Genomic DNA, 23,147 nt, shown 5'->3' on the forward strand with positions numbered 1-23,147 from the left:
CTATCTCCTTTTTCTGCCTTCCCTGTTCTCCTTGTCTCCCCACCTGTTCTCAGTCATCCTCCTTCCGCTCTTGCCTTCCTGGCTTTGTGTAGAATCCTTCCTCCCTGCCCAAGTTCTCTAAGTTCTCACAGGTCTTCTGTCCCTAGTCTCCTTGCCAGTCAGTTCCCCACCAACCCCTGGCCAAAACTCTGCTGCAGGTACTTGGTTCACCTGTCCGCAAGAGCCCTCCTCCCTGGACAGCTCCCAGACCAAGACTCCTCCTCCCACCCTCCCTCTGCCCTGCTCACCTTTAATTGAGATGCTAATGAGGCTTCTGTCTCCCATCCCTGGCCGACGGGCGGGCGGGCGGGCTCCGCGGCCAGGCACTGCACCTGTCAGGTGAGAGGGTGGAGAGGCTCCACTGCCAGATTCAACTGGAAAGAAACCAGTCACAGCCCAGCCACACCTGGGAGCTGGGAGCAAAAGGCAGCTCAGGCCTCCTGTAGCCCTGCAGTCCCTCGGGCAGAGAAGGAGGGAGCAGGGAGCTGGAGGCCAGGGCTAGCGCTCAGAGAAGAGGACCCAGGAGGAGACAGGGAAGGCAGGGGAGGAAGTGAGGCGGGATCAGAGGGCCTGGCACAGAGAGGGAGACCCAAAGAGAAGCAGGAGGCAGCTGGGCCAAGAGGGCGTGAAAGCTGGAGCCAGTCACACACTGTCCGGGAGGAAAAGGGCAAGAAGGAGAGAGAGGCGCTAAGCCAGGCTGCCTGCCTGCTGTGGAGAGTCCAGGAGGTGCTCTCCGGCAAAGGGAGGTGGCCTTCGCTGTGAAGCTTCGTGGCTACCCCAGTGACGCTCAGTGCTGCCTGGCTGACCCCAACTCCAGAAGGTCAGCTGGCTCCTGGAAGGGTGGAGGAGGGTGGGAGGATTGGGGAGAGTGGACTCAGCTTGGGATGCGGGCACGGTCAGGGGCAAGCCCCATTCTGCCCTCATAGCAATGATGTTGGTACGCACCAGAGCCCCCGAGCTCAACCTTGACCTGGACTCTCGCCTCCCCAACTCACCTAAGGGCTCCATGAAGGACGACAAGTTCAAGGAGCAAGACCCTTGTCCTCCTCAGTCCATGCGAGGGACGGGGAAGGGAGACAAGCATGAAGAGGGGGAGCCAGGCCCCGAACCCTCAGCTCCCCCGCAGCCCACGGAGGAGGAGGAGGCACTGATCGAGTTCCACCGCTCCTACCGAGAGCTCTTCCAGTTCTTCTGCAACAATACCACCATCCACGGCGCCATCCGCCTGGTCTGCTCCAAGCACAACCGCATGAAGACGGCCTTCTGGGCGGTGCTGTGGCTCTGCACCTTCGGCATGATGTACTGGCAATTCGCCCTGCTGTTTGAGGAGTACTTCAGCTACCCCGTGAGCCTCAACATCAACCTCAATTCAGATAAGCTGGTCTTCCCTGCCGTTACCGTCTGCACCCTTAACCCCTACAGGTCAGTCTGCCCTGTGTCGTTGTATGGGTACCATGGGTTTGGGGGTTGGGGGGGAAGAGGTGGCTCAGCGGTGGAGCATGTGCCTAGCGCACACGAGGCCCGGACTACCACACTCCGAAAAGCAAGCAAGCCCAAGAGCAAATGAAGGTGGTGATGGAGCTGGGGCTTCCAGGCAGGTGAGCTGAGGTCAAGGCTTTGCCCGGTGCTGTGGAGGTGGATAAGATCTTTGGGTAGAAGGGGGAGTTTGCTGTGCTGTGGCCACGTGGGGGCGGGGTGAAGGGTAGGAGGGTGGAATGGCAAAGAGACTTCAGCTGTCCCCGAAGTCTCGGGCTGATGTCTGCAGGGGATCCCCACTCAGCTTCACCAGCCAGCTGCCCAGATCTAAGGGCTTTGGTGTGTTCTGAAGTGTGGGGTTTCATCCATGTCCTCCGTCCGTTTGGGTCTGGAAACTGGGCTGTTGCCGAGAAGAGAGGAGGGCAGAGGGCTGGGTTGCAGCACACACTGAAAACTTAGGCACCCAGCAGGAGAGGACCGCTGCTAATCCAGCCAGCTTTATTGAGGGCCAGGTACTTTACTAGGTACTGGAGACAGAAAGCCAAACCGAGGTGGAAGAGGTAGGCATGTAAACAAATACTGCAGCACACACCGTGATTAGTACAATAAAAACTCCAGGCTGGTCTGCCTTCAAGGAGTGGAAGGTCTCTTAGGAGTGTCTGAATGAGGGTGAATGTGTGTGAGCGCACACAGCAGGAATGCAGCCTATTATGGATGGACGGGATTGGTCACACGCTGCGGGCGGAGACTGCCTCAGGTAGCCTGTCATGTCCAAAGATGTGTCATGAATTAACAAAGGTTGGGAAGTCCTGTTCCGGAGAGGCAAAACTGCCCCCATATAATGAAGTGAGTGATCACAGTAGGGGTCACTCGAACATAGTAGGGGGTCATTTAACTGAAGCTGAACACATCACCTTAGGACTCCCTTACATCTTCCTCCTGTCATTCTCAAAGTCTCGGGGCGGCGACCAGTATTATCCTGGTTTTACATAGGGGAAACTGAGGCCAAGAAGCCAAGGCAAGTCAACAGGGTCACCGATACTGACAGGATCCTGATTCACCCTTGTTCGTTTGATCCCCAAACTTGGCTTTGTCTGCTACTGAAGAGGTGGGACTTGGCATAAGTGAAGTTTCCGATCGCTTGTTTGACCTTCATTTCAGGGCTTGTTGGAAGGACAGTTCTTTCCCTTCACCTCATTTTCCTGCAGGGTTCTCAGCCCTTCCCCACCTTAGGCCAGGCAGGGTGGGGGACAGAAAAAGCAGAAAGTGCTGGCAGGGGAGGGGCCAGGGCCTGGAAGTAGGTTGCGGGCACTCAATAAATATTTGTGGTCACAAAGATGAGGAGATATGGGGAGGACTAGTGTGAGTCTGTCAAGGGCTGCATATTTTCTAAGGTTCTGCTGGGTGCACGGCCCTGGACAGGCCAGGATGAAACAGCAGGGAGTGGACATCACACTGCCTAGGGGACCCCCAACCCGGAAAGCAGCTGTCCATACAGAAGATGTCCCTCTTACTGGAAGGTGGCTGTGGAGGAGGCAGGGAGAGGACACACAGGAGGGAGGGAGGAGCTAGGGGAGGGCTCCCAAATATAGGAGGAAACCCATTATGTACTTGACTCATTGTTGGGTGTTTTTTAAGCACCAGCTCCTTAATCTTGCAAAATCTAGAGAGGTGGGCATTTTTTTAATATAGTTCCTTTGTTGCTTTCTTTTCTTTTCTTTTCTTTTTTTTCCTTTTCTTTTCTTTTCTTTTCTTTTCTTTTCTTTTCTTTTCTTTTCTTTTCTTTTCTTTTCTTTTCTTTTCTTTTCTTTTCTTACAAAATCTTGATACAGCCCAGGCTGGCCTTGAACTCCTAGGAGCACAGGACACTTGCTATAACACCTGTGTTATTTCCAGTTTTCAGATGAGGATTATTGGTGCTCACCAAGGTGAAATTAGCTGTACAGCTAATAATGAAGAAAAACCACGGTAGCAATGGCTAATACATAGTATGTCCTGGATGGTTTTCCAGATGAATCTAAATCTAAATGAAATACTATTAGATGGTCCAGCTGTGGTGGCTTACACTTTTAACCCCAATACTCTGGAAGAAGAGGCAGGCAGATCTCTGTGAGCTACAGGCCAGCCTGGTCTACATAGGCTCGCTAGAGCTACATAGCGTTAGCTAACCCCAAAAGACCCAGAGAGATAAACTCAGGCAGATAGCAAGCGGTGAAACCAGGATGCAAAAATCACTTTCAACTAAGGGCAAGTGCCGCTCAGGTTAGCAGTCAAGTTTCAGATCAAGCGTAACGTCACAGCTCCCTCTCATATGACAGCCGGGCTTTTCAAGGTGGGCCAGCTAGTAGGAGCCCAGCAGGAAGAGAAGCAGAATGAAGGGGGTTCCTGGCAGGGGGAGCCAAGGCCAGTGAGAGGCAGAGGCAGCAGACAGGCTGGGGCAGCCTGGTGGTTGTTGACCTGAGTGTGAATCGTGGCTGTTGGCAGAGGGAGGGGCTTGAGAGGAGGATAGCATGGAGGATCCAGTTGCCAAAGAGAGCCTGGAGTAGATGGGAGTTACACTGGGCTGTCGACATGCTGAAGGGCACAGCCACCGAGTACTGTAAGGAGGTGGTCCTGACTGCAGCGCTGCGACGCTTTACAGTTTTTAGTCCCTCGAAGGAGCATGCCTGTTGTCACCACATCACAGGGAAAGAGAGCCCCCAAACATATCTGAAACTTAGGGCTGGATGTAAGGAAGAACTTCTGGCCATTAGGAAGTAAGGACAGGAGAATCAGGGGTTTGAGGTGAGTTTAGCCCTGAGTACAATTTGAGTTTGGGGCTGGATAGGTTACATGAGGTTCTTGGCTAACAACAAAATCAAACCAAGGAAGAACATGGAGCTTTTGAGCAGCGAAGGCCATGGGCTTGTCTTTTCTGCAGATGCAGAGCAAGGGGCCTGGCAGCAAGAGTGGGCAAAGAGAGGACCATTTCCTAGAGAGATGGCTCAGTGATTACAAGCACTGTCTGCTCTTTCAGAGGTCCTGAATTCAGTTCCCGGCAACCACAGGGTAGCTATAACCATCTATAATGTGATCTGATGCCCTCTTCTGGCATGCAGGTGGACGTGCTGATAGAACACTCATACATACACTAAATAAATCTTATAAAGATTTATTAAATATTTAATATATTTATTAAATATTAAAGATTTAATAAATTTTATAAAGAGCCATTTCCTCAGAGAGCCATAGGAGGTGGCGCTCTGAACTGGAAAGCGACCCCTGACCTGCACTCTCTTCTCAGTCAGCCTGGATGCCAGGCTTTACTGGGTGTCTGTCAGGGAAAGCCCAGACTGAGGGCGGAGACCCCTCGCTGGCAAAGCTGTGCGTGCGCTTGTGTATGGGTGGATGGTCAAGTGTCGTGGAAAGTACATGAAAGGCAACTCTCTGCAGCCGGTTCTCTCCTTCCTTTACCTGGATTCTGTCCTGGGGCTGAACTCAGGTTGCTTGGTTTGTTGGCCAGCATTTTCACTGGCGGAGCCATCCCACTGGCTGCTGTCAGCTTTTCTGAATAAGAATGGCAGATGAGAACCTAGAGTGAAAAGAAACTAAAAGTCACCAGCTGTTGAGAGAAGTAAGAATCGGAATCTGGGTCTTCAGCACTCGTTCGGAACTTCTCTTACAACCGTGGGGTCACGTGGTAGGTAAGTGGCATTCAGTACTCCCCTGTAATGGCATTCATCTCTAATAACCAATACCCATGATAATACAACACCAACTGCAGCTGCATAGAACCCTCTCCCAAGGGTGATGCCTAGTCCTTATTGGATATTACTAGCCCACTGGGAAGCAGGAACTCTTTGCCATCTATGTGGGGTTCATATTTCAATGACAAGGTGACCATCTCATGGTATTGCCAAGGGAAAAGTTTTATAATGTGAGTTGCTATTTACTTTGGGGACTGGCTATCCCTAAATGATATCTTAGGTCCCTAGGGGTCAGATGGACATGGCCTGGGTCAACTCATTAAAATGTGGCGTTCTAAAGGTGGTAGGCACAGCAGGAGGCAGAGCTCGTGAGCTTGAGGCCAGCCTGGTCTACAGAGCTAGTTCTAGGACAGCCAGGGTTGCATAGAAAAACCCTGTCTTGAAAACAACAAGAAAAAGTGGAATTAAGAGAGATTGCTACAGGGTTTTTATGGCTAACTCTGAAGAAATAATTGTCCTGCTTAGAGGCGACAGCGGTTACCCTGAGCACAGCCTGCCCAGAGGCAATAACAGTTGTGTTGTGAGGCCAGAGGAGCTCAGCACAGCCAGCCATGTTTCTCAGCGTGGCATTTACACTCACCACCCTGGCTGTCCTTATGAGCCCCTTTGGCTCTTAAATTGCCATCGATGGGACTGGCCTCCATGTGTGATCTGAAAGCTCAGAACCTACTCAAAAGATCTGGATAAGGGCTCCTTGCTGGTACTCTACATGTGAGTGTAAGCTGTGTGTTGGGTATCTGCAAGCTGAGGCTGTAGGGTCTCTGTGTGTGCCTCATTAGTTCTGTTCAGAGCTGCTTGGGACACAAAGGGCTGGGAAAGTGATCAAAGAGAGGAGTGTCGAGATTGGCCCGGTTGAAGCAGAGAATTGGGCTAAACCTATGGGTACCGCTGCCAAGGAAGGAGACTGCTTTGTCTCTTGTTCTTAGCTCTGCCAAGAATTCTAGGATGCCGGCTGAGACTGCTCCAGAGGTCCCTGGGTTTCCGAGCCCATCAAGTATAACAGGGATGGAGGAGTAGACACAGATGGGAAAGTCAGCCCCCAAATCTCTTAGGATTCCTATATCCTGCCAGCCTGTCTTTTACAGAGGTGAGTCAGAGGGGAGGCTAGCTTCAGAGAAACGAGATGCTGATAGCTAATTTCAAACCCCCCTTGGCTAGGAGAAGTAGAAAACTCAAGAACTATGGGGTCCAAGAAGCCCAGGTGCAAAGCTGTTCAAAGCTCAGTATTTCCCAGATGAGTGACCCTAGGATAGTCATGCCTAGCATGACTGCCTCAGTTTCCTGAGTTGTGGAATGAAGAAGTAAGGTCTGATGGAATTGGATTGAGCCAGCGGGGAGTTCACCCACCTCCCACAGTTGGGTTGCCTGGCAGACAGACAGGAGTGAGGGCAATGAGCATGACCCAAGAAGGAAGTCAAGGCCACATGGGGTGGACCATCAAGCTAGCATCCCATCGGGGGTGTCTCGGCGCCTTTGTCCAGCTCCTCGTGTCAGGACAAGACCTGAGTGTTTTACTGTGCTTTGCTCAGTGGTCAGTTCTCTCAGCACCGGTGCCAACCAAGGGCTCTGACTCCTGTCAGACAAAAGGAGAAAAGTGTCCTTGGGGTCAGAAAGACCCCTGCATGGAACCTTACTTCTGGAGGCTTTGTGCTAGGCACAGGGATCAAGGGTTGGGAGACCAGACTGTTGGGTGTGTGTTCATGGGCACCAGGTCCAGAGAGGCACAGGGAGGCTGCGTGCCTGGATTGTCACCGAGAAGAATTTGGTTCAGGGATGACATAGGCTCCGTGGGGAAAGATTTGATGAAGGCATAGATGTGGCAATGAGGTGATGAGGAAAAGGGTAATTCCAGCAGAGCTGGGGACCTGGGTTCTTCCTGCATGACTTTGAGAAAGTGAAGTAACACTTTTCTAGGTGCCAGCCTCCTGTCTATGTCTTCCTGAAGCCTGGCCATCTTCACTCTGTGTCCCTAAGTGTTTCCTCACGTCATCTTACCAGGACTTTATGTGACAGGCTGACACTTACTGCTGTGCCCATTCTACAGATGGGTAGTCAAGGCTGGGAACCACAGAGGTTGGATTCCTTATCCGACATTACATACCCTTCCAGCAGGGGGCAGTGTGTATGAGCGCTCGTGGCCTTTCTGGGACAGACAAGAGGACAGGGAAGATTGGAACACATTCTGACCCATGTCCTGGCCATATTGTTTTGGAAAAGGGCATGACAGTGGTATTAGCCCAGATTGCTGAGCAGTACATGTGACAGATATACCTGGCTCCTGAGAAGTGCTTATACTGGCTGGCATGGCCATTCTTGGAATCATAAATCAGTCTCCCAGGAGACATACACCTTGGATCTGGGCTGTTTTCTCCGGTGAGGGGATGAGAGATTGGCTACAAAAAGGAAATGCCTAGGGTCTAGCCAGCTGGCCTTTCAGGATGAAAATAGATCCAAAGGAGCGAATTGTGAAGCTCTGACCTGGGCAGTGGAACCATAGGACCATGGATGAGATTTTTAAATAGCCTTGGGCTGCAAGTGTGGCTCAGTGGTGGAGAGGTGGAGGAAGGGCCTAGCATTTGTAAGGTCCTGGGTTTGATCCTGGGGACCAGAAAAGCAAACAAAACAAAACACTGTCTGTGTCAGACCCCAGATATACTAACCCTAGATCTCTGGATCTTCTTTTCCTTTTTGACAGTGTCTTACCATGTAGCCCTGGCTGCCCTGGAACTCAATGTGTAGACCAGGCTGGCCTCAAACTCACAGAGATCCTCCTGCCTCTGCCTCCCAAGTGCTGGGATTAAAGGTGTGTTCTACCATACCTGACTCTTGACTTTTTCTTTAAGTGACATTTAATAGTCAAGATATTGGGCATTTCCAGCAAACTGTTCTTACATATATATTATTGTTATATATTAATATATTACAATAATATATTAATATGTTGTATATGTATTAGTCTCATTACGTAGCCCTGGATGACCTTGAAATCACTATGTACATCACGTTGGCCTAGAACTCGCCAAAGATCTGCCTGCCTCTGCCTCCCCAGTACTTGGGTTAAAGAAGTGCACTGTCATGCCTGGCACAGCAACTATTTTTAAAATTATTATTACTATCATTATATTTCAAGTGTATAGGTATTTTGCTTGAATGTATGTCTTTGCACCATGTGCATGGACTGCCTTTGGAGGCCAAAAGGGGATGAATCCCTTGGAATTGAAGTTATGGTTGTAAGCCACCATGTGGTTGCTGAGACTTGAACCCAGGTCCTCTGGAAGACCAGCCATTGCTCTTAGCCTCTGAGCCCCCTTTACAGTGAATATTAAGCCCGGGTAACGTAATCCTCCAGCATTTTTACTTCCCACAACTGTTTTGGCCACGGCAAGTTCTTTGCATGTGTTGTGGCGTGTAGCTGCAAGCTCAGCTTGCCAAGGCAGGAAGATTTCAAGTCTGAAGTGAGCCTGAGCGTCATAATAACTTTTTGCATTTCCACAGAAATCTTAGAACCACCTGCCACTTCCTTTTAAAATGTTTGCTGAATTTGGGGTCTGGATTGTGTGTAATCTAAAAATCAAGTTGGGAGACATGAATGAGCAGCTGTGTTTTGGCACTTGGTCTTAAGCAGGACTTCAGATAAGACATCTTGCTTATCTTTCATCAGATTTACTCCTAAATTTATTTTTTTATTTTAAGACGTTATTTTAAGAATATATTTACTTTTATTTATATGTGAGTACATGCCACACGCGTGAGTGTGGCTGGAGGCCAGAAGAGGGGGTCAGATTTCCCTGGAACTGAAGTTACAGCGGTTATGAACACTCCAGTGTGGGTGTTCTGGAACTCAGTAGACCAGGCTGACCTCGATCTCAGAGACCTGCCTGTCTGAACTCAGAGACCTGCCTGTCACTGCCTCCCAAGGGCTGGGATTAAAGGCATACTCCACCCTTACCCCCCCAACCAGCGGAAGATTGTTCTTAACCGCAGAGCCATCTCCCCAGCCCCAGTGTGGAGTCACTTTCCCTTTCCCTTTCCTTGTTGCTAGATTTAGAAATGCAATTCATATTTGTGTACTGGTTTTGCACCTTGCAGGCTGGTTTAATTTGCCATCTCTGCTTTGATATTCTTAGACTGTAATTCTAAGGACAGCCATGTGGACGTCCATCTTGCAGACAGTGACACGACCAGTACTGAGAATGAGGAATGTAAGGATGTTTTTGGAACAGTGTTTGGGTCCCTCCCAAATTAAAGCGTAGTCCCTGGAGAAGGGGGAAGGGAGAGTACTCTATCTGGTATTTCTAGAGCAGTTCAGGGAGATTTCTGAAAGTGCGGTTGCTGAGAAGCCTCCGTTTGAAGGTACAGGTGACAGGTACTCTCCAAGGCCAACCTCCCCAACGGGGATGGGGCAGGACGACCTGAGCTGCCAGGTCACGGTAACCAAGAGCTCCTCCATACCCGGCAATAAATAAAGTCTCCTACAGACACGGCTGTTTAACTCCCCTACTTCCAGACAGCTCTGGAGCCATCAAAGCGATCTCGGATGCCCTCGGTGTTTACGGAGGATACCGGGATTCAGGCGGACCGCCCCGACAGACCTCCTCCCCGTTGACTTTTTCAGATACAAAGAAATTAAAGAGGATCTAGAAGAGCTAGACCGCATCACGGAACAGACGCTCTTTGACCTGTACAAATACAATTCCTCCCACACTCGCCAGCCCGGGGCCCGCCGCCGCAGCACCCGCGACCTCAGGGGCGCCCTCCCGCACCCCCTGCAGCGCCTACGCTCGCCACCTCCGCCCTACCCAGCCCGCGCGGCTCGCAGCTCATCCAGCGTTCGCGACAACAACCCGCAAGTGGACCGGAAAGACTGGAAGATCGGCTTCCAACTGGTAAGCCCCGCCCCTCCGCCCAGGGCCCGCCCACGCTCCCGTCGCACGTCATGGCCCCGCCCACTCAGACTCAGAAGACCCTACGGACTTATGAGCAAGTTACACAAATACGTAAATAGATAATCGATGCAAAAGCAAACCCCCAGCGTCCCCACCCACCAGCTTTCGTGGACCTTCTTTGCTGGCTGCTTGTGTAGCAGAGGATAAGTGTCAAGGAGTAAAATCTGTTGTAAAAAAACACACATTTCTGAATTCTAGTCCTTACTGATAGGACTTAGTTGAGACTCTGAGAGAACGGAGAACTGAGGTTCTTCAAGCCTATAACAGAGGATAAGTAAATGAGACACTTAGCAAAATGAGGTGTGTGTGTGTGTAACCCAGGGCCTTACCTGTGCTTGGCAAGGGCTCTTCCGCTGAGCTCCCTTCCCAGACCCTAAACATGTAGCTTGAAAGGAAGAGTAGGAGGAAATGGGAGAGAGGGCCATCTAGTGAAGGAGAACTTGAGGCCTGGTGAGATGGACCATACCACCAGCACACTGGCGCTGAAGGCTCGCTTCCGTTGTGGGAACCAACTTTTCGATCCCTGAGATTTCACATCAGTGAGTGGGGGAGAATTCTTGCTCCTCTTCCTGACTGGTTGCGTAGGTAAACTACAGTGAGGAGACACGGGCCGACCACTGTCTCGATCCCCAGGATCCTTGGGCTAACTCTTCCAAGGGCTTCTGGGAGCATTGTTTTCCCGTACCTACCTGCTCCTCGGCCCTCAGAATAATAAGCCCAGCTCTCAGTCTCTGAGCTTGGCAGCTCCCCGACGGGCACTGACATCCTGGTCTCTGTGCTCAGTGCAACCAGAACAAATCAGACTGCTTCTACCAGACGTACTCATCCGGGGTTGACGCAGTGCGGGAGTGGTACCGCTTCCATTACATCAACATTCTGTCCAGACTGCCCGACACCTCCCCGTCCTTAGAGGAAGAAGCCTTGGGCAACTTCATCTTCACCTGTCGCTTCAACCAGGCACCCTGCGACCAGGCGTGAGTAAGGCCCTGCTGGCTCAGTTGTTCCTCAGAATCTCCTTCCTGGGTCGTCCCGAGGGCTCAGGAAATGCTTGTTGGTTAGAGGAGGAAACGTTTGAGGGTGGGGTAATGCAGGTGCGCTAGCCTGAGGCCCAAGTCTGGGCCCGGCCATCGGTGTGGTAAGATCCATGGGTGGAGAGCCAGCCCCACCTGAGTTCCCATTATGCCCTGTCTCTTCTGGCCACAGGGCTCTTTCCACATCACCTCCTTCTTCAGAACCTTTTCTTTGTAAAATGGAAGCAAATCAAAACCCAGGAAAGGAGGTTTCTGACGGGGCAGGCCGGGTGCCGGACCCTGCTACAGGCCTGTGGGGTATATTATAGAAAATGTGTATGTACATTTTCACTCAGGTGATGAAGATGATGCTGCAAATTCCTGTTTCTCGAGATGAAAAACACGAGGGCACTTTATACACTCCAGTTTTCTCGCACCCAGACAGGTGACGTGCATGCTGGCCTGAGGCTTCCCCACATCCCACTGTCCCTCAGGGACAGTTTCTGTCAGAGGTCACAGTCTCCTATTCAAGCTCTCTGAGAGCTGGTGGAAGGTGGCCTCAGAGAGGAATGGTGCTGAAGCGATGTCTCTCTCCTCTTCAGGGGACCCATGTCACTGGAGAGTGGCAGCAAGGCCAGGTGTCACCTGCTTCTCATACACTCATACACTACCCATCACACAGCAATTCCGCCTGCCTGCACTCTTTGTTTGTTTAAGGATAACCGCTAGCAGCTGGGAAGTGAGGCGGCTAAGCCTGGGCCAAGCCCTCTGTCACCTTCCACCTGGAGTTTTTCTCCCAGTCCTCTCCCTTTGTCCACTCTGAGCTCTTGCCTCCCTGCCCAGCAAATCACAGTTCACCTTTAATCCTGGCATACAGGTCCCTTCCTCAGCTCAGAACCTTACCCGTTCTCTCCAGGAAGGTAAAAACGACCCTATAAACTGTCTAATTTTCTGCCTCCGGGTCCTCGCTTCTTCATTCTTCACGGGAGGTCTTTGTCCATTTCTGTTGCCGTAACAGATGACTTCAGACTGGTTAATGTATGAAGAAAAGAAGTTCAGTTCTTATAGTACTAGAGGTTGAGAAGTCCAGGAGCCTGGTGCTGGAACCTCGTGAGGGCTCCCATAACATAACAGGAAAAAAAAAAAGGGAAGGGAAAGTGAGCGTGTGAAAGAGAAAGCAGGAAGGGCGGGCCTGGCTGTGTAATCGCCTGCCCTTAACATCTTAGCTAACCCTCTCTAGAGCTCTGTGGTAATGCTATGGATCCATTCATGAGGGTTTACCCTGTGACCCTATCTCTTTCTACTGGATTCCATCTCCAACGCACTGGCAAGTTATTTTCCAGCACAAGAACTGAGAGACACAGTTAAAACACAGCAGGGGGCATTCCTTTGTTATATTGACTAAGTCAGTCCTGTTCAAAAGTCTCTGAAGTAGGGGCAGGAGAGACGACTCAGCAGTTGAAGAGCACTGGCTGCTCTTGCACAGGAGCCGGGTTCGGTTCCCCAGCGCCCACGGGCAGCTCATAGCTCTCCATAACTCCAGTTCCATGGGATCTGACACCCCCTTGTGGCCTCCAGAGATACCAGGCATGTTGGAAGTGTACAGATAGGCAGGCAAACCCCTCATTCACATGCAGTCACTACAGCGCAATCCTCAGCGGTCTCCTGAACTCCCTCAGCACGGCCTCCCGGACCCTTCCCTTCTCCTTCCTCCTGTCTTCTGGCTTCCTTTTTCCTTTTGTTTTTAGTTCTGAAGATCAAACCCAGGTCTCCACAGCATGCAGGCAAGTGCCCTCTCACTGAGCTGCGTCCTCAGACATGATCTTTTCCATAGTAACGTGTAAATGTCTTCCTTTTCATATGTACCCTTTAGTGGGTTTTAGATATATTTAGAGTTGTGCGGCTGTTGCCATGATCTAATCTTGGAACATTTTCCTCACCCACCCCCAGGAAACCCATTTACTTATTAGCAGTTCCCCATTCCATCTCTCTCAAGCCCTGGGAACCACCACTCTGCTTTCTTGGATTGCTCCTCGCGGCGATTTCATACAAGGGATGTAGTTCAGTGCTAACACTTATTAGATTCTGGGATATGTGTGTGTGTATGTGTGTGTGTATGTATGTATGTATGTATGTATGTATGTATGTGTATATGTATATATGGTGACCGGAGGCTTCTTTCACTTAGCATATGTTTTCCAGGTTTACGTATGCTGTAGCATGTGTGAGAACTCATGTATGAGCAAGTAATACTGGCACACCTTTGTGACATGGGCCATACCTACTCTTTGGCCTTTATGAGTGACACTGATGTGGATGTCCTTGGGTGAGGGTTCGTACTGATAGCGTCTTCCTGTCTCTTGGGATGCTCCCAGCTCTAGCGCTGGCTCGCATCGCTGGCTCGCACTTGAAGGCATTGCTAGGCTTTACCCGGGGATTATATTCCCAGCAGCCGTCTGGGGGGTTCTAAGTTCTCCATATCCTGCACTTGTTTATTGTCTGTCTTAACAACAAACTAACTGGCTAACTAAACTCTCTTTAGTTATTTGTATATATGCATGGGGGGGGAGGCTGCCTGAGTGCTGGGATCACAGGTGTGCGCCACCATGCCCGGCTATATAAGTGATCTTGTGTGTTATAGGTCTTATTCTCTCTCTTCCTGAAATGCAGAATAAAACCTTCCCAAGCTCTGTGTTTAAGAGCCATCTGTGATGCTCCATCACATCCACTGACTTCACCTTCTACATGCCATCCATTGTCCACTGCATTACACACTGCAATGTGCTATTCTCCACTCCCAGTGAGAGGGGATCAGTGGCCCTTTAAGATAGAGCTCTCCCTCAGTCTCTCTGCACCCAGCCCATCTCTAGAAATGCTGCGCTCCTAGGGCAGCCTGAGGTGAGTGCCAGAGTTTCGCATCCCCACGCCTCCTTTGATTTTTAAAGCCGGCAGGATATCCCGGATCTTCTAGTTTTGCTCTCCTCGCTTTACAGATGAAGAGAACGGCCTTGGGAAATAAGGCTAGCTCCAGGCCACATGAGCAGAGCCTCTGGTCCGAATCCCCTCTCACTTCCCAACTGGTCACAGGCCAGAGCCTCATTTTCCGCCTGTCCTGTTCTCACTGTCATCTCCCTGGTGGCAGGAAGTGGAACAGGTCCCCTTTCCAGACATGGCTCTTAGAACCTGCCATTTGCTTCCAGTCTGTGTTTCTGCCACAGCAGCATGGCTGTGTAATTTTCTTCTTAATTCCCTGGCCTGTTACAGACCGGCTAGCATTATTGGACCTATTCATCTGAGAGACACTAGTGTACAGAGGCCTCTGGAAAACACTTGGCTTCATTTCCTCCCGGTGCTCTGAACTTCCTCCCTTCAGCTCCGTGCTCCCTGTGGCTTTCCCTCCCTCCTCTAGCGCTGTTTTCCTCCATTCTCCATTTCCCTCATTAATGCTCTCAATAATGGTTATTTGTTATTATTTATTAGGGTTGCCCGTGTGCCAGGGACCACACATCTGACCCCAAAATAAGACAGAGGTGTGGTTCCCATCCTCAAGGATATCACAATCTGAATAGAGAACCAAGGTTTAGGTCCTGGGAAGTGAGGGGTGTTGCGAGTGTCCTAATTACAACATTAGAGGACACCAGGAACCAAGCAGTGACGCCAGCACAGAAGAAGCAGGGCTAACAGTTGGCTGCCTGGGTCTGAATTCCAGGACTGTCACTGTCCCTGCAGCCTGGGGATCCCCCTCACTGGGGAGCGTAGAAGGCTCGCTGCGGGAGAGTCACATCCTGGGTGACGTGTAGCGGGCGGACTCAATGAACTCAGCCGAGCATCATGGCTGGATCTTAAACACAGTGCTTGGGCGAGATCACTTATGGAACTCCCGGGCCTGTCATGTGTGACCTTCTCGTGTGTGATGCTGAATGAGGCCATTGGCTGGAAGGGGGAGCACGGGCCGAGCTCCCAGCCTGTGTAGACACACTGCAGGTGACAGGAAACTGGTGTCCCATATGGCCTGGAGGGAAATGACTCCCTCTGCCTCAAGCCATGCTCCCCTGACCTGCTGTACTTCCCCCTCTCTGATTCTGTTTACCCTTGTTCTCTTGCCTACTAAGGAATTATTCTCAGTTCCACCACCCCATGTATGGAAACTGCTACACTTTCAACAACAAAAACAACTCCAATCTCTGGATGTCTTCCATGCCCGGAGTCAACAATGGTGAGCAGCACTGGCCCCATGATGCCCTTCTTGCTGACCTGCCGCATCCGCGTTGGCTCACCTCGGCCTTACAGTCTAGATGCTGGGTACCTTCTTAGCCCTACCTTGATATGCTCCTCACTCTTCTGGAAGGGTCTTCGCTGTCCTTTCTTCCCTTCCCCCAACAACAAAGTCCCCCATAACCCATTCTAGGCACAGAAGGAATTCTATCCTTTAAGCTGGCCCAGAATTCAGCTGTGGGTTGCCAAATCCCCCTGAGGGGCTTACTGGCCTTGTTCCACCAAGAGAGGAAGGACTCTGCAGGGATGAGAGGGTGGTTCTCCATCCCCAACTCTTCTCCTGCTGCATCCCCCCAGGTCTGTCCCTGACCCTGCGCACAGAGCAGAACGACTTCATCCCCCTGCTGTCCACAGTGACAGGGGCCAGGGTGATGGTACACGGGCAGGATGAGCCAGCCTTTATGGATGACGGTGGCTTCAACTTGCGGCCTGGCGTGGAGACCTCCATCAGTATGAGGAAGGCAAGGGCACTCTGGGAACCTGGGAGGAGAGCCTCAGTGGCAGGAGAGGAAGATGGGAAATGGGAGGTAGACTTGACAGCCAGCCGGGAGACTGAAGGGAGGTCATGTGAGTAGTTTCCTGCATAGGGAAGTCATCCGGAGCAGACCTGAATGGAGGGGCTAGCCAAGGGGGCCCTGGGAAGCAAGGCTTTGAGGAGAGGACCCCAAGTGCTAAGAAAGATTCAACACATCCTTAGGCTTCCAGAGGATGCCCCGAACCCGTGCACAGCCTTGACAGTAATACAAGGAGGGGTGTTCAGGGTGTTTTGAGGTGGGGAGGCTGACGGCTTGCTGGCAGGGTGTGAGTTAGTCCTTGGGGTTGAGGGAAGACTGAAAAGCCAGGGTGAAGCCTGGGCCACTCTCTCTGACCCCTCACCTGTGAACTCTCGGTGTGCGTGTGTTCACAGGAAGCCCTGGACAGCCTTGGAGGCAATTACGGTGACTGCACTGAGAACGGCAGCGATGTCCCCGTCAAGAACCTTTATCCTTCCAAGTACACGCAGCAGGTACGCAGGGCCTGTGGCAGCCCTTCCCAGGACTGCACGTGGGTCGGAGGGTGGAGGGGCGGAGAGGAGGTAGGCGTGGAATAGTAGAAAGGGCGGTGGTGGTACAGTGGTGAGAGGGTGCAGTCTTCCTGCACCGTGGGGCTCACAGGGTGAGGTTCAGCCAGGCCTGAAGCCTCTGGCTTTTCTCTCCCCTTTCCTCCAGGTGTGCATTCACTCCTGCTTCCAGGAGAACATGATCAAGAAGTGTGGCTGTGCCTACATCTTCTACCCTAAGCCCAAGGGCGTTGAGTTCTGTGACTACCTAAAGCAGAGCGCCTGGGGTGAGCCAGAGACCCCTTGTGCTGTCTGTCGGAAACTCACCTCCATCTCCCTAGGTGTCTGGCTCCCAGAGCCCTTGGCTGGGATGGCTTCTCCCATCCTGCTCTCCTCTACAGCTTCCACCTGCTTTTTTGCCCTCAGTATCTGCCTCTGTTTCCCTCCCTCCTTCCCATCCTGTCCGTGGCTTTAGTGAAGGGGTTGTCCAGTCTGAAAATAGCCTGCAGCAGAAGGGAGGAGGTTTTTACGTGTGATGTGGCCTCCTGCTGTGGCTTCAGCATGCCTACTCATTCTTTAGGGTGCTCAGCAGGGCTGGCTCCTGGAGGGTTAGGTAGAGCACCCAACATGGCACTGGTTCCCCGGGAAGAAGTTATTGGAGGTCCCGTGATTGTCTCATCTCTCTGTGCTTTAGAAACTGTGTTGTCTCCTTTCAGCATTCCAAGGGATGCAGTTTGTGAGTTAAAAATAATTTTTAAAACCAACCTACCTTCCTTCCTGCTTTCCCTCAACATTGTTCCTTCCTCCCTGCGTGCTTGTGTGTGTGTGTGTGTGTGTGTGTGTGTGTGTGTGCGCCCTTGATTGCACACATGTGCTTATGCCATGTGGGCCACAGGTTGAACTTTGGTCTTCAGGTTCAGGGGCTTTACCCACTGCGCCATCTCTTCCCCCAGGGATGTAATTTGTAAATCAAATGTACACTCGTTTGTTAGAAAATGTTTTTACCTGGAGCAGGGTTCAGCCAAACAAGTTGAAGAGCCCTGGCATGCCCTGCTTATCCGGCCATTGTCTTGAACACACCCTTTTCCTGTCCGCTGCGGCAGAGCTATCCTGGGGTGCTGTGGGGAGGGGCACCCTAGGAAACATTCCTGACCTGCATCCTCTTATCTGCACAGACACTTGTCCTTCACGCCTCTCTTCCCAGGGGCCTCTCCCATCCCTCATCCCAGGCCTTTACATACTCAGCTCCCATTGGGGGGAGAAAGGGAGGAAGTGGACCAGGGAAGAGGAGGCAAGGCACCAGAAACAATGGACACGGGGAGTTGTTTCACCTCTGACCTAGTCCCACCAGTCCAGTGTCTGCCTTCTTTCTTGCCGGGCCCACTCCCATGGGACTTTTCCTCTCTCACTGCTCTTGTTAGGGCAGCCTACTTCCTATTGCTTCCTGCCCCCTGATCCCTGCCCCCTGCCCCCTCCCCCTGCCCTCTACCTCCTAAACCCTGCCTACAGCCTCATCCCCCTGTCTGTGGCTTACAGCCTCCTTCCCCTGGCCCCTGCCCTGCCTACAGCCTCCCACTCCCTGTCTTCTGCCCTCTGCCCTCTGCCCCCTGCCCCCTGCCCCTTGCCCCCTGCTTCCAACCTCCTGCCTCCAGTCTTGGGAGGATCCCAGAATGTCAGAACTGGAGGGAACTCAGAGGTCCCGTGATGTCACCTTATTTCTCAGATGGGCAGACAGAAGCCTGGAGGGCAGGAAGGCATGGTCAGGGCAGTAGGGGTGCTAGCTTGGTGGCAGCTCCCCTCTTCTCTTTCCTGCTTTCCAACAACTCCTTCTAAGTTATTTTTCATATTTATTTATTTATTGAAGCAGGGTCTTGCTACATAGCTCTGGCTGTCTTGCAACTCACTATGTAGAACAGGCTGGCCTTGATCCCACAGAGATCTTCCTGCCTCTGCCTTCTTCTTCTGGTGGTGTGGGCCTTCTTTCTGAGTTCTGTAGCTTTGAAACTCTGAGAGAAGTTGTGCAGATGATGGGGAGCTAACAGCATACTGGAGGCGCCTTTCTTCCCCAGAGAAAGCTACTAGGCCGCTTCCCATTACTTTCCGGCATGGTGGGTAGAGGGTTTGGATCATAAATGGAGATGTGGCACACCTCCAATCTCTCTGTCTGTCTGTCTGTCTGTAACACACAACAACAACAACAACAACAACAACAACAACAAAATAGTTTTTTTAAAGTTTCCTTGGAGCTCCCCAGTGTCATAGGGGATACCCCAAAGCCCCATTCTCTTTTTTTCTTTTCTTTTCTTTTTTTTTAATCAGTTTTACTGAGATGATTGGCATCTTCCAGGGCTCACTCACTTAAACTGTGTGGTTTTAGTTAAATGTAGTTTTTGGTGTTGGGCTTTTATTCTGGTCTCATGATTATTATCTATTTTAGAATTAAAAAAAAAATCACTCCTTGAAGACATTTCTACATATGAGTAGCCCCCCAAGTCTCCCAACCCCCACTGTCAGCTGCTGGGCAACCACTAGTCCATGAGTTGAACATTTCACATAGATGGAGTCGTGAACATATGGTCTTTGCCACTGGCTTTTTTTCACTGAACAGCATGTGCAGGGTCCAGCCGTGTTAAAATGAGTCAACGCTTTATTCCTTGTTGTGGCTGAGCAGTAGCCTGTTGTGTAGATATGAAACTTTGGTTTGTCGAGGCAGAATCTCATGCTGTAGCCCAGGCTGCCTTCAGACTTCTAGCAGCCCTCCTGCCCGAGGCTCATGCGTGTTGGAATTACCGGTGTGCGCTACCATTTCCAGCTCTGTGCTGATTGATGGATATTTTGGTTGTTTGTGGTTTGGGTTTTTGTGACGAATGCTGCTGTGTCTGTCTGTGTCCGTGTCTTCCTGTGGACCTGTTTTCAGTTCTCTCCTTAGGCACCTAGGAGAACAGCTGGGCTCATGGGAATTGTTGAAGCATTCTGAGGGACTGTCATACTTTTTGAGGTGGCTGCACCATCTCATATTCTCAGCAGCAGTAAGCGATGGTCCTGGTGGTCTTTGTTGGTGGTGTTTGTTTGGTTTTTTTGTTTGTTTGTTTAAACCGTTTTCCTAGTGATTGTAAAATTATATCTCATTGTGGTTTAACCCCCTTATTATGTAATCATTGTTCCCATTTTTTTCTGACTTTTAATTTTTGTGACTTTTGGACATATATTTACATGCATGTTCCCCATTCCTCAGCTTAGCTTACTTTCTTTTTTTTTTTAAATTAAATTTAATTTTTTTATTATTAGTCACATTTCATTAACTCTGTATCCCAGCTGTATCCTGCTCCCTTATTCCCTCCCAATCCCACTTTTCCTCCCTCATCTCCTCCCTGCCCCTTTCTAAGTCGACTGATTGGGGAGGACCTCCTCCCCTTTCATCTGACCCTGTTTATCAGGATCTTCAGGACTGGCTGCAAAGTCCTCCTCTGTGGCCCAGCAGGACTGCTCCTCCCTTGGGGGGTGGGGAGGTCAAAGAGCCTGCCATTGAGTTCCTGTCAGAAATAGTCCTTGTTCCCCTTACTATGGGAAACCAATTGGTTACTGAGCTACCACAGGCTTCATCCGAGCAGAGGTTCTAGGTTATATCCATACATGGTCCTTGGTGGAGTGTCAGTCTCAGAAAAGACCCCTGTGCCCAGATCTATTTGGTCCTTGTGGAGGTCCTTAGCTTACTTTCTTAAATAGTTTTCTTGCGGTTGCCATTCTCAAGGCTCCATTGAAGTGCCCTTGTAAAGTGGGCGCCCAGGCATTGTGAGAGACCTAGCATGTAGAAGAGGTGGAGATGCCCTCAGAAAACAGGCATTTCTCTGCACCCACAGGCTATTGCTACTACAAGCTGCAGGGCGCCTTCTCCTTGGACAGCCTGGGCTGTTTCTCCAAGTGTCGGAAGCCGTGCAGGTAAGGGCCCTTCCCTGGGTGTGGGCTGGGCAGCAGCTGTTTGCAGGGGGAACCCCACTCATCACTGAGCACTTTTATCTCTCTGCAGTGTGACCAACTACAAGCTCTCTGCTGGCTACTCACGGTGGCCATCTGTGAAGTCCCAGGTAAAGTAGGGAGGGTAGGGAGGGGCACACATGTGAACAGTTGCATACGTGTGCAAGTGTGCATAACACAGTGGCCCTCTGAGTATTATACATGTTGGTATATTTGACCGATGCCATCCATCCCTGTAACCCTGCCGGATACAGAGGTGACCTCTTTGCTCCCTGCCTCCCCCTCCCCCCTTTTTTGTCCCAGGATTGGATCTTTGAGATGCTGTCCTTGCAGAACAATTACACCATCAACAATAAAAGGTGAGGCCTGAAGGGAGGTCTGGGAAGAGGTTCTGATGGAGGTGTTGGGAAGAGGACCTGTGGCATTAACCCTCCACTGTTTCTTCCCGCTCTCTCCCCTTCCCCAAAGAAATGGAGTTGCTAAACTCAACATCTTCTTCAAGGAGCTGAACTATAAAACGAATTCGGAGGCTCCCTCCGTCACGGTAGGGCCTGCTTCAGTCAGGGAGCCTTTGATCTCCTGTGAGCTTGAGGGGTCGCCTTTGTGGGGCCAGAAGGGTTTGTGCCTCAGAGGTCGAAAGCCAGGGAAAGGAGGGCTCTGAGGGACACATAGAAGTTCTCTGGGAGATGGCAGAGGAAGCTTCTAGGCTGAGGAAATAGCTAAGAAGACAAATATGAAGGGCACGCTGCAGAAGCCCTGGGGTCTGGCGTATCAAATGTGGAGGCCAGGATAAGGTGAGAGCGTTGGGGGAGGAAGCTGGGGTGTGGCGACAGCGCGCCCCAGTTTCTGCTGCTCTCGTGGCCATTTTCCTATGGGGGGATTATAATCAGGAGCTGCCCCTGGTGGGCCCTAGGAGCAAAGGGCTTGCTAAGGAGAGGCGTGCTTCTTTCTCCCGCAGATGGTCAGCCTCCTGTCTAACCTGGGCAGCCAGTGGAGCCTGTGGTTCGGCTCCTCTGTGCTGTCTGTGGTGGAAATGGCGGAGCTCATCTTCGACCTCCTGGGCATCACGCTCATCATGCTACTGCGCAGGTTCCGAAGCCGCTACTGGTCTCCAGGACGAGGCGCCAGGGGTGCGAGGGAGGTGGCCTCCACTCCGACTTCCTCCTTCCCCTCCCGGTTCTGTCCCCATCCGACTTCCCCACCACCTTCTTTGCCCCATCAGGGCACAACCCCTTCCCTGGCCCTGACGGCCCCTCCCCCTGCCTATGCTACCCTGGGCCCTCGGGCCCCTCCACTAAACCCTGCAGTGCCTGGCTCTTCTGCCTGTGCTCTAGAGGAGCGCTGAGACAGGAGAGTGCTCCTCTCAGCCAGGCCAGTGCTCCCTGGTAAACTGAGGGATAGCTCATCTTCAGCAGCACCTTCCACGGCTTGGCTTGGCTTCCGAGCTTTCTTTGGTGTGCCTGAGGGAATAGTCTAAGGGGCCCAGGAAGTTGTCCAGAGACCTGGCTAATGAGCTCCTCAGAGCTGCCCCCTCCTGCTTCTGATCCCCGCTGCACACTCAAGCACAGACAAGTCTCCTCTCCCCTTGGATCAGCCAAGCCAAACTTGGAACTTTGACAAGGAACTTTCCTGGGAAACGACCAACGAACAAATATAAACAAGGCGCAGAAGAGCAGCCACAGGTTTCGGCCAGACATTGGCCTGGCCTCACTGTCTTCTGGGACACAGATGTCTGCTCTCCTTCTTGAACTGGAGTGGGGAAGCCCACCTGAAAACCCCCTTTGTTAGTGCCCTGGCAATTCCCCTTCCCTCATTCTCCGGGGTGGGGGCCAGCGTAAAATGAGGATAGTAAAGGTTTGGCCATTCCCCTTCATTCATTTCCGAGACTCTCCTCCCATTTGATACGCCAGACCCCAGGGCCTCTGCAGCGTGCCCTTCATATTTGTCTTCTTAGCTATTTCCTCAGCCTAGAAGCTTCCTCTGCCATCTCCCAGAGAACTTCTATGTGTCCCTCAGAGCCCTGCTCAAAGGCACCGTTACCTTTATGAACTCTTTCGCCCTGTCCTGTCTCCCCCAGGTTGTCCCCTCTTCCCTCCCTCATTCCCACATTATGTGTTCACACCCTTTAGTATCTGTCTCTCTGAGTAGACTGTGAACTCCTTGTGGTCGGTGATGAGTGTTGTTCATTTTTGTATCCTTCTGGTCTAGCCCAGTATCTCTCTTGCGGGCAGGCAGGTACCCAATAAATGTTTGTTCCATAAAACAGTGTCTGCAGAGCTGGCTGGGGCCCCATGAGATGGGCGGGGAGGGGAATGCAAGTTCCTGAGGCACTGCCTTTTTCTGGGAGGCCCCACAGTGGAGGGAGGGTTCAGGCAGCCATGCCAAATGTGTTACTGCCATACATCATCAAGAATTCTCTTCTTCAGACTCCACCCAGCCGCCCTCCTCTCTGTCGCACCTTGGTGGTACCAGATGTCACCTAGCTATGATGTAACCCTTGCCACCCTCTTCCCCATCACTGCCCTGGTGCTGGGGGAGAATGAGATCCAACCAGTTCTTCCAGAATGTCAGAGCCTTGGGTTGTCTTATCCACAGTGAGGCGGGCAGAGGGAACCCTCTCAGCTCAGTGAAGGAGAAGCTG

The 23,147-nt window shown here is 51.5% G+C and overlaps 1 protein-coding gene across 2 annotated transcripts; it reads left to right on the top strand.

Annotated features, from left to right (window-relative positions):
* The first annotated feature begins 342 nt into the window (after nt 1–342).
* On the top strand, nt 343–22,769 carry Scnn1a (sodium channel epithelial 1 subunit alpha). Of its 2 annotated transcripts, XM_021636941.2 has the most exons (13): nt 343–859; nt 1,040–1,461; nt 9,877–10,147; nt 10,991–11,181; nt 15,330–15,433; nt 15,790–15,953; nt 16,400–16,498; nt 16,701–16,818; nt 20,392–20,470; nt 20,559–20,616; nt 20,810–20,865; nt 20,975–21,050; nt 21,465–22,769. In XM_021636941.2, exons 2-13 carry the CDS (start codon nt 1,046–1,048, stop codon nt 21,849–21,851), a joined length of 2,019 nt encoding a protein of 672 aa, XP_021492616.1. In that variant the 5' UTR covers nt 343–859; nt 1,040–1,045; the 3' UTR covers nt 21,852–22,769. The 2 variants fall into 2 exon arrangements, with proteins under 2 accessions (XP_021492616.1, XP_021492615.1); XM_021636940.2 differs by lacking the exon at nt 343–859 and having other exon boundaries at nt 956–1,461.
* The last annotated feature ends 378 nt before the right edge of the window (nt 22,770–23,147 follow it).

This window comes from Meriones unguiculatus, chromosome 5 (assembly GCF_030254825.1).
Source record: "Meriones unguiculatus strain TT.TT164.6M chromosome 5, Bangor_MerUng_6.1, whole genome shotgun sequence".
Taxonomy (NCBI): domain Eukaryota; kingdom Metazoa; phylum Chordata; class Mammalia; order Rodentia; family Muridae; genus Meriones; species Meriones unguiculatus.

What these genes read in the sequence shown, in the direction of transcription:
- Scnn1a (XM_021636940.2), top strand. Translation starts at nt 968, where the DNA reads ATGATGTTGGTACGCACCAGAGCCCCCGAGCTCAACCTTGACCTGGAC. An exon ending in GGAAGATCGGCTTCCAACTG is followed by an intron (nt 10,148 to 10,990) that starts GTAAGCCCCGCC and finishes CTCTGTGCTCAG; the next exon opens with TGCAACCAGAACAAATCAGA. An exon ending in CATGCCCGGAGTCAACAATG is followed by an intron (nt 15,434 to 15,789) that starts GTGAGCAGCACT and finishes GCATCCCCCCAG; the next exon opens with GTCTGTCCCTGACCCTGCGC.